Source organism: Lissotriton vulgaris, chromosome 11, assembly GCF_964263255.1.
Source record: "Lissotriton vulgaris chromosome 11, aLisVul1.2, whole genome shotgun sequence".
Classification (NCBI taxonomy): Eukaryota; Metazoa; Chordata; class Amphibia; order Caudata; family Salamandridae; genus Lissotriton; species Lissotriton vulgaris.
Window position 1 is genome coordinate 1,108,526,017 of NC_141699.1, and position 17,137 is coordinate 1,108,543,153.

The window sequence follows — 17,137 nt, forward strand, 5'->3', positions numbered from 1 at the left end:
TGCCAGCACTAGCTTTGGAGCTGACAGATGCTGGTCAAAACAGGCCAACCAAGAGTGTGCATGAGATATGGGGTAAACCTTGAGCAATAATCTTTGTTGTAAATGTAACGAAAGATTTGTTGCAAGTGTCCCAACAGCACCACAAGGGAGTGGGCATACGTTCCAGATCTATCAGGTCTGACACAATGTGTTGTGTACTTTTGTCTATTCAGACGTCTTCATGCTGATTGCAGGGAGTTTTCTCAGGAAAGCCGCACCTCCTGAGCTCAGGCTTCACATTCAAGTCTTGAACTGCCTGTGTTATGTATGATCACATCAGGTCCAGCTCTAGAATTCTTGATCTGGGAGGGCTATGCGGACCATGAATATGCAAAGGCGAAGTGCGCATGAATCAGCAAAGGATTTTGGGCAGTCTGCTATCAAGACACTGGCAACATCTGCCCAATATGGACGTCTTAGAAGAAAAAGTTAAATTTCTTGGATCCATGACTTTTGACCATACACAGTGCCCATTCTATTGTCTGCGAATCTTAACTATCATCTTACCGGAGTTGCATGTTTTGTTTTCTGCTGAAGGGAGTGTGTCCTAAGATACTCTGCTGTTCAGTTGTGGATAGTAGCAGATGGAAGAGATAACATCAGATTCCATTTGTGCAGGGGGACTTCTGGGAACACATTGCAACAGTGTCCTTGGTCCATAGTTGAAAGATTTAAAGAAACCTTTACATAGATTTAGTAGTTATCCTCAGGTTTTTCTGGGATCATAAATGAAAAATTGTGCTTTCTTTGTCTCCAAAAATGTTTAAATAAAGTACACAAAAAAGCATAAAATGACAAGAACCCCATGTCTTTAAGAAAGCCTGCAACATCCTTCCTTAGTATATTGTCTGGAGGCCAATGACGACTGGGATCTCTTTAAAAAGGTGGGGAATAGAGTACTTGCTGCTGCTTCCTTAACATTGTTTTTGCTGTTTCTAAGCGGCAGCGCAACCAACAGTATTGGAGCGCTTTGCAACTACATGGCACAAGACAAAGTATGTCGAAGAGACCAGACATAATATGAAGAAATAATACAAAAAATAAACATAAAAAAGAAAAATTAAGTTACCTCAGCAGTCGTTCTTCTTTACATCCTTTGAAGAATGACCGCCTTATTAATCTTTAATATGCTGGTGCCAGTTTGAGACCCTCTGTAATTGACTGTATTTACAGTGATGTTGGGCTGCAAGTGACAGGTACACCACCATTCCTATGAATGAATTTCAAAATTAAAAACGTTTTTCAAAGCAGGCTGTGTTCCCTAGATCAATCAGTTCTGATTTTTTAAAAAAGGTCCCCCTCCCCCCCAAGGCTCTCAGCATGGTTTTGAAAGTGAAAGGGGTCCCCAGGAGTCATTAGCTCATCAATGGTTTGCAATTGTAATTGAACTGGTAAAGTATCAATACATTCCATTCAAAATTGGAAAGGGAAAGGGGAAACCCCGTTCCTAGCCCACCTTCTTCTCCTGGTCCCCTGTCATCTTGGTCTTAGTTCCGGTACTCCTTTGTCCTTTGGCTGGTCCTCGTGCATCAGGTCTTCTGGTGCTACTGGCCTAGGTTTCTCAGACCCTCCTGGTCCCCCTGTTCGACCTTGTTCTTGTCCATCTGACATTGGTCTCCTCTATAATAGTCCTTCTAGTAATATTCTTCCTGGGTCTAGTGTTTCTCATCCCTGTGCTTAGGGGCTTCCTAGTTCCCATGTTGCGTGTTACCCTGGTTCATGTACTTCTTGTCACTCTGGTTTAGGATTCTCCTGAGCCTGGCCCTCGTGGCGCATCTGATACTAGCCCCACTGGGCCTGGACTTCCTTGTCCTTTATATACCTCCTGGTCATTCTGATCTTGGGCCTTCTGCTAAACCGGGTCCTTTCTGTTTGTGGTCTTCCTGATCCTGTTCCATTTGCTTATTCCCTCTTGGTTCTACTTTATCTGATCTCTATGGTCCTCCTTTCTCTGATCCTTCCTTCCATTAGTCTCCTGGTGCTGGTCCTCTTTCATCTGTTTTCCTGGGTCTGCTGCTCCTGTTTTCCATGTCCAGTTGCTCCTTTCCTATTTGTTCCTGGTCCTCTCTGGCAATGGTAACCTTCTCCTCATGGTTTAGGTCTCCCTGAGCCTGGATCTTCTTCTCTTGTTCATGTAGCTCTGGTCATCCGAGCCCTCCTGGTGGTCCACCTCCTGGCCCTTATTCTCCTACTGGTCATCATCCTCGTCCTACTGGTCCTTCTCCTTACTTTCCCAGCCCTCCTTATCAAAGTCTTTAGTCAGGTACAGCCTTGTCACCGAGATTTATAGATTTTTTGGCCTCCAGATTTCCTTTGCTGAGGCAGCTTTGTCAAGGACAGAAATGAGTGCTCAGCAGAGACAGAATTTTGCCCACTTAAAACACTGCTAAGCATGTTAAAATCAAAACTACCATTCCTAAGATACATTGTGCGGGTGACTAAAATGTAAATGTGGCTGAACAATGAGACAAAATAAAGATATTCTATGCATTGCTCCTCTATCAAGAAGGTGTACAATTCTGACACATTCCCAGGTGTACTTCCCTTGGCAAATCTGGGAATATGCCAAGAGCATGGATGGATGCATGGGAACACACTCTCTCCACCCATGTAACACTTTAATAATTCAGAGTAATCCAAGGAAATACATTTCACAACGGTGTGTTGCTCCAGACTTGCCGTGCGGGGCTACACAAGGTGGCTTTGCGTGGCTTGGTAAATCTGACTTGAGGATTGAATTGCCCTTGGGTGACCTTGAGTGACGCAGTCCTTTGATGAATCTGGGCCCTAGTGTGTATTGGTGTTTCTGGTGGCTGATGTGTGTGCAGCACCCGAGACTCTCCGTGATACGCCACTGGCTGCATGTCACACTATTGCACAGTCTGTATGCCAAGGCATTACCAGTGGAGGTGCTGTGCTACCTGCAGCCCATGCAGCCTCACCATGTAGTGCTCGGGTACCTTTGTGTTTTTTCTTGGGCACTGGTAGGGTCTCCTTTATATTCATGTTGCAGGCATACAATTAATGACCCCAGCCAGGCCCCATTGGCTAGGGCACCACCACTGACTGTCCCTCACCTCCTCTCTTAAGGATGCCCTAGAATACACTAGCCTGTTCTGCTTGTGCCACTGTGGCCATTTAACCTGGGGGATAGGTTTTGATGCAATAATGGGTTGTTCTGTCCACCATTGGACCTCTCATCTTTGACACCCCCCCCCCCCAGGTTGTGGCACTCCATCATAGCACTGATGTAGAAGGGGCTCTAGCTGTGGCACTGGGACTGGCAGGCTGCTTGGACAGCTCATCTTCTGTGCCTTCTGTTACTCAGTCGGCTATAAGTTCACAGATGGTGAAGGGTACAAGGATAGTGATATATTTATGGTTCCAGTCGCAGAAGCTGTATTAGCAAGTAGCTATCTTGGGTCCTGGCAGACTGCCTCTCTAAGATTACAAACTTTACCAATATTGAAGCAGGCATTTGGGTAAACAGCCTTTACAACGAAACTTTTACAACGCACTACCATTACGACGCAACCATTACAACGCAAACCATTACAACGCATTGCGCTGGGGTGCGCTCTAGGATAGGGAATAGATTTAATTTACTATCCAACACCTTCCCTACTATCCACGGGGACTGGAGTTGGAATAGTAAATTAAACTATTCACTATCCAGCACCCCAAAGCGCTATGCGTTGTAAAAACTGCGTTGTAACGGCATGCGTGGTAAAAGCATGCGTTGTAACGTCATACATCCGGCATTTGTAAACCTTTCACACCCCTTCCAAGTTACTGATTCAATAGACCACATTTTATCCTTCTTAGATGGATGAAAGACTGAATCAGTTTGGAGAATTGTTCCTGTAGTTGCTCAAATGTGTGTGGAGCAGGCTCCTTAACACACTGAGCTATATTAATCAGCTTAGGTCAATGAATAGTAGTCAATCTGAAGTAAAGGAATAAGAAGGCCTCTTGGATGAATGTAAATGTATCAGATATTTGCCAATTATACTATATGCAAAACAATTTCCTGTGTTCTCATTTCAGGGCTCTGGAGGAAAAGTACTCCTGCACCGACATACACACAAAGCTTGGATCTGGATTCACAAGTGAAGAACAAGAAATCAGGTAGGAAGACCCTGACCCAGCACTCAAAATGAGCAGCACATTACAATTTAATGATGTTAAATGCACTACACTCTAGTTAAGAACTTATGCAGCACTTACATGCACTGCGAAAACATTTGGACTGAGCAAAAACTCTTTGAAAGTTTAAGGGGCTAATTATCTGAGATCTTCTACTGCACTTAAATATTGTTTTTGGGATTCAAATTGTTTCAATATGCACGGTTGCCACACTGAAAAGAAGGAGATGATGGAAGGAGCGCTGAAACTTTTCAGACACTCACCCCCCGTCACAGATCTGGGTTGAATCCATCATCGTTCTTTAGCTCACTTCGTCACCCCAGTTGAGACACAGCTATATGCAAATCAGTCTTGACCCTGTGCCTCATGGGAACAGTCCAGTCCGAACTGCCAAGCAATGTCATCCCTGGACCAGAAACAAGCATCCTAGGACCGATTTCGAGCTAACAGCCCTCATCATCCAGGCTAGCTTGAATCCAGTGGCAAAATGAGCAAGGGATCCACATTTGGGCATACCCTGGCAACTTAGGGCGAACAAAGCAAACACAAGGAGAGGATGGACGGAGCCCTGAAACTTATCAGACACTCAACCCCATTCACAGATCTGGTTTGAATCCATCATCATTCTTTAGCTCACTTCGCCCCAGTACAGACACAGCAATATGCAAATCAGTCTTGACCCTGTGCCTCATGGAAATAGTACAACCCGAACTGCCAAGCCATGTCTTCACTGGACCGTAAACAAGCATCCCGGGACCGGTTTTGGGCTAACACTCCTCATCAGCAAGGCTAGCTTGAATCCAGTGGCAAAGTGAGTGAGAAAGGGACCCACGTCTGGGCATACCCTGCCAACTTAGAGCAAACAAAATAAACACAAGGAGATGATGGACGGAGCACTGAAACTTTTCAGACACTCACCCCCAGTCACAGATCTGGGTTGAATCCATCATCGTTCTTTAGATCACTACGCCACCCCAGTTCAGACACAGCTATATGCAAATCAGTCTTCAACCCAGATTTGTGACTGGAGGTGAGTGTCTGAAAAGTTTCAGCGCTCCGTCTATCATCTCCTTGTGTCTGCTTTGTTCGCCCTAAGTCCTTGTATTTGGTTTCCAAATTGCACATTCTGTAAGTAGGGGTGTGTGAAATTTATGTAATTTGCTGTAACAAAATTATACAAAAAGCCAAACCTACACTTAGACCTATATTTCGGTGTCAACTGCATCCTCCTGTCCATTTTGCATTTCATGCAAAAAAAAAATAGCACCAGAAACACAAGTACCGCAAAAAGCTGCAGCTCATATTCTCGTAGTTCGAGTTGATCCGGCGCTTCCACGACATAGCCTTGCTGTTCAAAGATGGCCACCTCATTCATGGTAAGTCGCCATGTTAGGCTTTGGCAGTTATTGTGACAAGCAAAAAAGTATCAGTGAGATGTTACAGAGACTTCTGCTGTGCCTTCCATGAGCCAGCATCAGTGTAAAGGGACAAATGGCTCCATTCTGTGAAGTGACGACAGTGCTGCAGGCAGTGAGTGTGCACACTCCTCACACACCAGAGACCTACCCAGGCACCTCCAGTGATCCACTGCTTGTTCCTTTCATTCCACACATAGGTCAGAGGAGACAGATGCATGGCTGTCAAGATTCCCTTGTCCATGACTGAGGATCTCATCAAGTCAGGCTTTTCTTTGCATTGAATCACTTGTAGTCCTGTTTGTAGCCTCATAAATGAAGGACTGAAAGAGAGCAATGAACAGACCCGGACTGGAGAAGCTGCTCGTGCATGGACCTTGGAAACATCACAGCTCTGATGATGCGGCATTCACTGGGACATGTGGGGAAGATGCAATCAGCTGCTACTTCTGTTGAATCCAAGTTTGCATCCTTGAGGGTAAATGTTCCCTTCATCGATGACCAAGTAGCTTGAAGTAGTATAAGAATCTGTTCACAGACACGAGGAGTCAATGTCTCCCAATCCTGAGAAGGTCATGGGATCTGAGGCATGGAGAGTCTTTCCAAACTTGTGCTCAAGGTGCTGGAACCTCAGAAAGCAATGATTTATACATGCATGTTTTCAGTGTTAATTACTAACCAAGGAATTGTTCTTTGTAGAAAACTGATAGTGGGACCCAATGCAATTGAAGTAGAAGTACTCCCTGTTTGGAAACTGCTCTTCAAAGAGGTAGGAAAGGTTCCTGGACTCTTACTGTGTAAAAAAAAAACAAATAAATAACACAGTTAATTGTCTGATAATGACTTTTAATAGGTTAAACAGTTATTAACCCCTTTCCATGCTCATGACGAGCTCAGCTCGTCATGCAGTACACTGCTCATGTGCTCATGACGAGCTGAGCTCGTCATGAACCATGGGAGTCAAAGATTATCAGCACAGAGGATGAATTGCTGTAGCATTGATGTGGTTAATCAGGTTAATACAATGACAGCTCTTTCAGTTGTGAGTGGCTAATTTACTGTATAGAGTTCCAACTATCCCCAAAAACAGTACTCCCCAATTTAAATGAATTATAATTATACCCAGGGATATTATGTTATTATGCCCAGTCTCTACTTCAGCAAACTCAGGGAGATCTTCACACCATAGACCCAGTGCTCAATTGCAGCTTGCACGAGTTCTATCAAGACATACTGACCTTGAAAATATCAGTTTTATTGATTAATGTCAATAATCTGTGAAAGCTACTTTTATCTGTATTCTCTTTGTTCTACACAGATTCTAAACCCCTTTTACTTGTTCCAAGCTGTTGCTATGGGTGTTTGGCTGTCCCTTGAGACCTATGAACTACCCAGTGTCATCATCGTTATGACTCTAATTTCCGTCATAGTCACTACCTATGACCTCCGGAAGGTGAGTGCTTTGACTCACTGAAAAAAGTCATCTCTTTGGTAGGGGCTTTGATGGGTTCATGCCTGGACAGCAAGATAAAAAGTTTGCACTCCAGCAAAATGTGTGAAAATCTAGCTAAAGGGAAATAGCGTGGCATGAAATGAAGGCTGAGTGGCTACAGCTGGGGTGCAACAGTTATACATCAAGCTGACCTAAATATACTGCCATGGCTAAACTCTGCATTCAGTGCTGCTCCTCCCATTGGGTGAGGGAATAATGAACAAGGGAAGAAGTGAATATGGTGTGGGTCATTTCACTTATTAGATAACTGCTGTACCATACCATGCCATGCCATAAACCACATCATTAAACACACCATACCATTTATTTTGTATTTCAATATAATCTCAAAGTGTCCAAAAGTTTTTGAAATATACATTAATCAGATGGATACACGTTTTAAATGGGGGTAGTTTATTGGTCCGTCTGAGGCCAGGTGTCAGTTAGTTCCAAAGTTTTGAACCTATGGCAACCACAGTTTTCTTGGTATATCACTGTTGTGCTAATCTTGGAGTCATTACCTTTCAGTCTTAGGGTGGTCTTTGCCTTTACCCTCCAAATTTTGCTGAAATTAATCTTTGTTGGCTCTTGGACCCTGTGCATTTTACCACTGCTAACCATTGCTAAAGTTCTGTGCTCTCTTCCGTAAACATGGTCAAATTGGCTTACATCGGATTGGCAGATTTAATTTACTTCTAAGTCCCTTGAAGAGTGGTATACCATATACCCAAGGCCTGTAAATTAAATGCTACTAGTGGGCCTGTAGCATTTATTGTAGTACTTAAAATGCGTTCCAAGCCTGCCACTGCAGCTTGAATGCATTTTTAAACTGCCAATTTGACTAGGCAATATAACCCCCTTGTCAACCATTACACGTTTCTTTTATTACATATATGTCACTCATAAGGGAGGTCTTGGGTAGTCCTTAGGTTGGGGTGCATTGTAATGAAAGGACTGGAATGTACTTTAAGTTTAAGACCTGGTTCACCAACCACTGGAAGGTGGCAGGGGCATTCTTCAAACCAAAGGGCATGACTTTAAGTTGAAAGTGGCCTTACGGGGTAGAGAATGCTGACTTCTCCTTAGCCCCCTCAGTTAGGGTAACCGGCCAGTACTCTGAAGTTAAGAAAAAGTACTCATAAACCTGGCAGCCTGTCACCTATCTATGAGCTCATTAGCTCTGAGGATGGGTTGAGCATCAATCTTGGTGTATGAGTTGAGCCCCCTGTAGTTCACAAAAAATCTCAGGTTCTGGGGCAGCGCCCAGTGGGACAGCCTTGTGTACCAGGACCACTTGGCAAATCCAGGAACGTTTGGAGTACACAATCTCTCTCAAAGCTTGAATCTTAGAGTCTTCCAATTTGATGCTGGCCCTAAAGTTGACAGTTAGCAAGTATATATGTTTCTGACAGGCAGGATGTTGCCAGTATCAATATCATGAGTACACTAATGTGTAACCTCAGGAGTGAGGGACAACAGTGAAGCAAACTTTCCCAGCAACTGGTAACAGTACCTCTGCTGTTCTAGGGTCAGGGTAGAAGAGACTTTGACACCTTCCACTGGCACATCTTTCTCTTTGGATGGCAGGAGGTCAGCAAGAGGTTCTTGCTGCTCTTCTTCCCCATCATCTGTCACCAGCAGCATGGTGACCTCAGACCTCTCAAAATGAGGTTTTAGGCGGTTAAGAAGGAGTACCCTTAAAGGATTTCTGGGGGCTTGAGGTCCACCAGGTTAGTGGTTTTCCCGTTTCTCAGAATAACCTCATGGGGCCCGCCCCAATGGTCTTGGAGGACCCAAAGCTCCACTGGCTCTATTACGCTTACTTTCAGGCCAGGTTGAACCTCCAAACAGAGTAGCCTTCTGACTGTCTCACTGTTTCATGACTTCATGACTTTCCACCAAGTTCTCAGAAGCTTTCTTCTAGAACATGGCTCTCTGGGTTCTGAGGGATAGCATGTAGCTAAACACATCATAGGTTGGGGTTTCTTGGATCCATTCTCCCATCTCTCCTTCACCAGACTGAGACATCCCCTAACAAGGTGGCCGTACAGAAGTTCAAAAGGGAATAACCAAACTCCTTTCTTTGTCACCTCCAGTAAGCAACATCAGTCATGGCAAAGGACATCCCATGTCTGCCTCATGGGCCAAGGCAGGCCCATAATCATGCCTTTTAAGGTCTTGTTGAATCTTTCAACAACCCAATTGGTTTGTGGATGACAGGGTGTAGAGAACTTGTTGGTTACCCCACACTCCTTCCATATGGACTTCATATATGCAGACCTCACGTATTACATCACTCATGACATGGTCAGTCACATCACTTATAAAGTCACTGAAGACATCTCAAATGATATCACTTATGATATCATCCACAGACCCACTCACCCCCCTATATAACCATGACCCACTCACACCCCTATATAACCTTTCATACACCCACTCACACACCCACACAACCACTCACATAACCATTCACAGACCCATCCAAGTACTCACACAACCAGTCTCTCAATCACTAGGCCACTCTTATTCACACTCACTTACTCATACAGCCACTCACATAACCACTCACTCACCCATACAGCTACCTATATAGCCACACACTCACCCATACAGCTACATACACACCTACTTTTACACCTATACAGCCACCCACACACCCACTCACCAACTCATACAGCCTCTTAACACAGCTACTCACTCACCCATAAAAGCACTCACACACCCACACAACCACTTACATACCCATTCACACATCCATACAAGTACTCCCACATCCACTCACTTAACCATACATCTATTCACACACTCATTCTCAAATAAAGCTACTCACACACCAACTCACTTCACCAAATACCCACTTGAATAGCTACTCACTCATCCATACAGACATTTATACATCCAGTCACTCACTCATGTAGCTTTCAGATACCCACTCACTCACCCACACAGTCACTTGCACACACCCACGACCCCACCCATACAGCCACTCACAGAGCCACTAACTCACCCATACAGCCTCTGACACACCCACATATACATCCATACAGCCACTCACACACCCTCTACCATACCTATATAGGGACTCAGACACCCACTCACAAAGAGTTACACACAGTCACAGAGCTACTCATAAAATATATATTAGAGGTAGTATCACTCATTAGTAGTGCATCTAGTATACTAGTTTAACTTTTGTAGTAGGTTAGTATATATGCTAGTATATATGTTTAACAATCATAAACTCTGCGAAAATACTAACACTTGCTGGATGATGTAATGAGCGGTGTCATCAGTGATGTAATTTGAGATGTCATCAATGATGATACTGACCATGTCATGAGTGATGTTATATGTGAGGTCATAAGCAGTGCATTGCGGGGGCGTAACTTATAGGTATCTCAGGTAACTATAACTGCTATATTTCACTAGTTTTGTATGAGTGAAATATGAGACTAACTATAATGTTCCTGTAAACTTAGTTTTTTTCAGTGAGTCTCTAAGGTTTTAAAATTAAATAAATATATATATATCCTACTGGCGGTCGTCAGTAGGTAGTTATAGTTAGGACCTATAACTTTGGCGTCGATTGACGAATCTTCGCGAAGTTTTCAAAACTTATGACCCGCTCCAGTCCGTTCCTATCTTAAAAGTTTTGGGGTGATTCGGCAAGTGGGGGCTGAGAAAAAAGCAGGGTCCCAAAACGTGTTTTCTCCGTGCAATTTTCCGTAGGAAACTTTACACACGGCTACAGCCCGATCTGCTGAACAGAATTACACCAAATTTGGCAAAAAGGTAGCCCTTGGTTCAGAAAGGGCCCTTTTTGTTTAATTTTGTAAATCCGTTCAGTAGTTGCTGAGAAAATCAAATGAAAAAATATATCGATATCTAGAGGCTCGCAGGATTCGCGCACCATCCCGATAACGAGCTTCATGCTAATTGGCTGTCAACACTCCAAACCACGAAGTGTTGGCAACCGTCTTGTGCCTCGGTATAACCGAGGCACAAGAAAAGAGAAAAACAAACGTGCAAAACACGAAAAGGGGGCAGGGTAGAAACACCCTGACCCCCTAGGTCTGCTCAGGGGGTCCCACAAGGACAGCAAAATCCACGGACAATCCTCGGATATGGCTGAAAATTTTTAAAAAATGAAGCGCGGGCTCTTAAGTAGCCCCCGGGTGGGCCAAGTCCTGGGGCATCTCCAAAAATATTTGCGGGGTCCCAGGGGGACCCCCGCAGCCCCGGGGATTTCTAAAAATATTTGCGAGGGCACACAGCCCCCCCACAGCCCCGGGGACCACTACCCCCAGGGCTTCTTTTAAAAATGTACGGGGGAGCCTCAAAGGCCCCCCAAGCCCCGGGGACCGCCTTTCCCTGGGACTTTCTGTAATTATTGTGCAGGGGGCACATGGCCCCACATGGCCCCCCACTGCCCCGGGGACCGCGAACCCCAGGGCTTCTTTTTAAATGAGTAAATGCCTGTGTGTGGGGGGCTAAAACCCCCCGACACGCCCCGGGGACCACCACCTTCCTGGGCCCTAATAAGTAAATTTGGGGGTTCGTTAAGGAACCCCGAGGACCACCACCAACCGGGTCTTTGCAATTGAAGGGAGAGGGCCAAGCGTCCCCCTCCTGGAGCCTGTTATGGCTCTGGGGACCGCCACCCCCCATGGCCGGCTCCTGCAGTGTCCCGGGGTGCCCACCCCTGGGACACTGCAGTTTGCTATGGCAGAGCAAACTCGGCTTTGGTTTTTTGGAAGAGAGAGCAGAAAAACTGCTCTCTCTTCCAAAAACCAAAGCAAATTGCTTTTCCACACCGAGAGCTGCACCTTAGAAGCTCCCCATGTGGAAAAGCAATACGGGCTCCCGCAGGAGGCGGGGAGCAGGCGGGACCGTGGGGCTAGAAGTGGCCCAGGAAGGGTGCCACGCGGCCCCCTCCTAAAATATAAAAAGTAAAAATTATAAAAAAGAATAACATAAATGGCCTGAGGAGGGGGCAATGCAGCCCCCTCCAACTAAATTAAAAAAAAATACAACTGGCCATACCCAGGGGATGGGATCACCGGGGCCGATTATTTGGGTCTTAACAGGTACAAGTTCCATGGCTTTGTTGCATAGTCCTTCTTTTCGCACTGCAGATTCTTCAAAGGTGTTGAGTCTCTCAGTTTTAACGTCTTGGATAGTTTCCAGATTCGGGCGTCTGCTACATCTTTGGAGTCCACTTGGCCTATTACTTATGATCGGCCACATGATGTGGTTTGACCAGGTCGATGGACACAAACCTGTTCTCCTTTTTACCAGCAAGGGACGGCAGTAATGCTGTTCTTGATCAGTGGATTGCTAAGACAGGTACTGGTTTTCTGTAAGAAGGCCCATATTCCTTCTTGTCCGCAATCTTTTCTCTGACTAGTTCCTCAATCTTTGGAATCCTGCATGCCTTGCTGGTATGGTTGGTTTCCCTTCAGTGGTTGTTGGCTTCAGGTATACGGTACTCTGTTTGCAGTGTATTTCATTTATGTCCTGGGAAACAGCCAAACGGTCTTTGATATCAAAGGTTTTTGTTCCACCACTGAAGTATGACAATTGAGGTCCTGCACAATCCTTCTAGTTCCAAAAAGGATTTCATATGGAGTGATTCCCCCTAGAGAACTTCTTGGCAGATTGTTAAGACTACATTGGACACTTATTAGATGTTTGACCCACCCATCACCCGAGCCTAATACCTTAGCTGTTATAGATTGCTTTATGTCCCGGTTTTTCCTCTCCACTACCAAATTTCCCTCAGGATGGAATGGACTAGAGTACCGCAATGCAATGCCCAAGCTGGCCGTGGCCTCCTTGTAAGCTTTGGAGCTAAACGCAGGACTCTGGTCAGAATGTAGAGTGCCGACTGCGTATGTGCTGATAAAGACTCGCAAATCTTTTATACCAGTTCGGGCGTCAGCTGAGCGCTGAGGCCACATCCAAATGAATCTTGTCTTAATATTTGTGGGATTGCATTGTCCATAGGGACTTCTGCATGTAGATAGTCTAATGCTGTCTAACAATGGCGTCTGTACTGGGCTGGCTATGCTATAGTCAGGTATCTGGTGGCATTCAGTGCTGCGATCTCTATTGCAGCCCATGCAGTCAATGACAAACATGTGAATGTGAACATTCATTCCTGGCCACCAGTACGTCTCCTTTAATGTAAATAGTGTTTTTGAGATCCCTTGATGTATCAGACCCTCTCCCAAATGTGCTTCTTATATCAAAGCTACTCTACGTTTCCTGTTTGGAATCACTCTATCGCCCACTCCAGGAATTCGAGCAAAAGGAACGGAGTTTGCATCAATTATGTATGAATATTTGAGTGGATAGTTTTTAGGTAACGCTGCACCACTGCCTTTGCATGAAGCATTGATAGCTAGCATTATTTTGCTGTCTATTTTCGTTTTTGAACGAGTGATTGCAGCTACGGAAGCCGTTTGCATGGATTCCTTTGCGGCTTCATCAGCCAATGAATTCCCTGCAACGTGAACGCCATCATGTTGATGACTCAGTGTATGGATCACGTAAGTGTTCTGTAGTTCTTTTTGTACTGGACTACCTGTTCCCAAAGCAACTTATACTTGATTGTGCCACCTTTTGCATCTTTGAAACCGTTTTGAACCCAATTCTGCAAGTATTCATTTTAAGATTGAACACAATAATGCGAATCGCACACTATGAGTGTGTGGAATTCGAGATCAGTATTTTCAAGCACCATCTTAAATGCTTGTAGTTCAGCTCGCTGAGCTGCACAATCTCCTAGAGATTGAGTTTTAGTAACCATTGGTCGGAATTCACCATCGCTCCAGCGACCTTTAACGTTTGTGCACGCATGGCTATAAGTTTGTTTACCCCAATTGCGGGTTGTGCTGATCCGTTAGTATAAATTATACATTCATACTTTTCTAGAGGCAGAATTTCAGTAGGCAGAGGACATTCTTGTTCATATTGTAGAAATTCTTGTGATTTAAAATATGGATCAAAAACGTATTCAAGGTCTGTTGCAGCAAGATAATTAACCCATTGTATCCATCTCGGATGTAATGCTTTAGCATTTGGAATGCTTGCTTTTGTCACTGCCTCTAAAGCAGGTACAGGCGTAACGACCATTATGCGTTTTCCCTGTGCGAGGGCTCTCTCTTTTGCTACTGCAGTTTGAACCGTTGTCAGAATTTTTTCTTTCTGGAGAAGTGAATTTCATTTCTGCTTGTCTGTACAAGTGTGATTTGTAAGCTATTGGTACTTTCTCTCCTTCATTAAAGGTTAAGTATGTGAATCTGCATCTTCCTGGAATGATTCAGATGACTAGGTTGCATACGTTTACGCGAGTCTGTAAATGTGTTGTTGCCAACATGTCTGTTTGTACTGAACGCAAAATTTTGGAATGCTTTTGAGTCCAATTAACTGTTTTGAAATCAAGTTTGATTAATTCGTAGAGAGGTTTAACCCTTTCTGGTATTTTAAAATGTATGTTCTTTAGAATTTAGGAAACCTGGAATTGACTGTAAGTTTTTCTGCGTTTTTGGAGTTTGGAAGTTGGCTGCCAGGCTTTTGCCTTCACTTGATAACTCATATCCTAGAAACAGGACGTTGAGGTGGGCAATTCGTGATTTCTTAAAATTGAATTTGTACCCTTCAGTGGCGAAGCCAAGTATAATGGTATTCACTCTGTTCAAGTGCCTATCCAAATCATCGTCTGTCAGATAGATGTCATCTACATATGATAATGCCTCATCATCATACATTTGTAGTAACTCGGTTACCCTGGCTGAAAATAACCCAGGACCATTCTTGAATCCCTGAGGGAGGCGACAAAAGTGACGCTTTGTCCCAATAATTGAGAAAGCGGTCAAATACCTTCTTTCTGGTGCAATTTTTTGATAGAAGGAACCGTTAGAAATATCTAATGTGGTTTTATATTTTTTACGCACAATGTTATTCATTAGTGCTTCACTGTGTGCAATTTGGACTGCAAAAGTTTTGCAACAAGAGTTTAAATGTCTGTAATCCAAAACTAGATGATATGTATTGTCTGATTTGAAGACAGGAAACAAAGGATTGTTCATGGACGAGGTACATGTTTCAATCACCCCTTGGTATTCAAGTTGATCTAAGATCTCCCTGACTTGTTTTTTAGCATCTTGCTTAACAGGGTATTGCCTTTGTGCAGTTGGTTGAGTTTTCAATTGGATTTTGTGGTGAGGAGAATCCTCATCCCATCCTACATGATTTTTATATCATACAGGAGCCTGGGCTACTGCCCATTTTCTGGCATAAGTATATTTTGTATGAATTGGAATATGATTAGAGAAGGCTGGCATAATGATTTCTTCACCATGTGGGCACTCCCTGGCAATTTCAGGTGGCCAGTCTTGTTCAGCTAGAAGAATGTCATAGCCCTTAGAGAGCTTCTCCCAAAAGAGTGCTCCTATTTTTCTACTTATGTCACTTTTGACACTAACCCTGGTATCTGCAGATTCAACTTGGATGTACTCATCCAAGTCCACTGTCTCCAGATGATCCTTCTTCTGGCGAGCTATGGTGACTTCTGCTGCGCTGTCCAACATCGTTTGAGCCCATTCCCCATTCTTGAGTTGTGTCCTCAAGATCCTCTGCATGTTAGGTAGCAGGTAAACCTTCTTTTTGGAGAATTGAGTTTTCTTATTTTTCTGAACGTGTTGATCGTCTTTGGACTTCAGGCGTTCTTCCTTGTTTTCTGACCGTCCTCGTTATTCGGATTTCTGTGACGAAGTCTGAAAGGTACGAGAGGAACGTGTATCAGTATCTTGTTATCTATCAGGTTTTCTCAAAGTATCCCTATTCCTGAGGTTGTACCTCCTTTCAGAGAGCTCCTTTGGAAGAGAGCTACCTCTGGATTGAGAACGCTTCTCTTTAGGAGTCTGTTTAGTGTTCTCCCACTTCTTTTTAAGAAGAGTCAGAGTGTTTTTAATAAAGACCTTTTCAGGACTTTCTGTCAGTTGGGGTTTTACTGGTTTACCACCCAAACTGTCTCTACCTAATTCTTTATAGGATTTTTCAATTATTTTGGCTAGTTCCTGAGGTTGCTCAATTACATCAAATTCTCTTAACTTTTGGCAGATCGCAACAGATGCTGCTTCACCTTTACTGTTAGCTAATATTATTGTTTAGACCTGTTTGAAATCTTTCAGTAATTTCATACCTAGATTTAAAGTAGGCCCTGTCCCGTATTCATTTTGAATCTTTTTCAGGACGTCTGGTATAACAGCCATAGACGGAACACCATGTGTTTTAGTGAAGATTGCAGCAAAGACTGCACCCCGAGTGTCGTAGTCCTCCAGGTGTGGTGCGATCCCCATTGGCAAACAGATTGTTAGAATTCTGTATTTCTCATGAGGGTAGTATAAGGAAATACTGCCTCGATTTGAGTAATTTTTTGAGCTATCCAGAATGGAATTTGTTCCCGTTTTGCGGGTAATTTACCAATGACCGATTGTATAGTCTGTGGTGTAATTTTATTTGTGTTCCCCTAGTAAGGGATGTGTTGTGGAATCCTTATAGGAGGTTGGACTGTTAGAGTCCGCATGACATATTGCACCAATTGTCTATGGATTTGGATTAGTTGTTTCAGTTGAACTAATAGTTCCGCCCCTGACATTTCTTCAATAGCAGGATGTGGTGTATAGCTGGATAATACCGGCCATGTTGCTCCTGGTCTACCTAGTGGACCGAGCCTGGTAATGTGATTTATGTGATTTAGGGCGCCTTTAAACCAGAGCGCATGCTCTTGGTAAGTTAGTGGAATTTCAACATAGTCGAAAGGAATGTATTCCGTTGGAGGTTCCTCTTCTTTGTAGAAGTAAAACACATGTGTTACTGGATTTTCTTCGGGGAATATTATCCATGAATAGAATACCTCTGTTTGATGATATTCATGTGCCTCTATCACAAAAATTACCCTAGCACCTCTTGATGATAGGCCATTTTTTTATAAGTTTTATAGTGATGTTTTCCTTAAATTTTCTGGGATGATTAT

General features: G+C 43.9%; 1 protein-coding gene across 2 annotated transcripts in view; it reads left to right on the forward strand.

Moving 5' to 3' along the window:
• The window catches only part of LOC147684253 (putative cation-transporting ATPase 13A4), a 296,688-nt gene that overhangs the window by 99,537 nt on the left and 180,014 nt on the right, over window positions 1–17,137 (forward strand). For both annotated transcript variants that reach the window (XM_086944650.1, XM_086944651.1), the window contains exons 5-7: window positions 4,087–4,167; window positions 6,300–6,369; window positions 6,919–7,053. In XM_086944650.1, coding sequence (XP_086800776.1) covers window positions 4,087–4,167; window positions 6,300–6,369; window positions 6,919–7,053 — 286 coding nt within the window. The remainder of the gene's footprint in view (window positions 1–4,086; window positions 4,168–6,299; window positions 6,370–6,918; window positions 7,054–17,137) is intronic.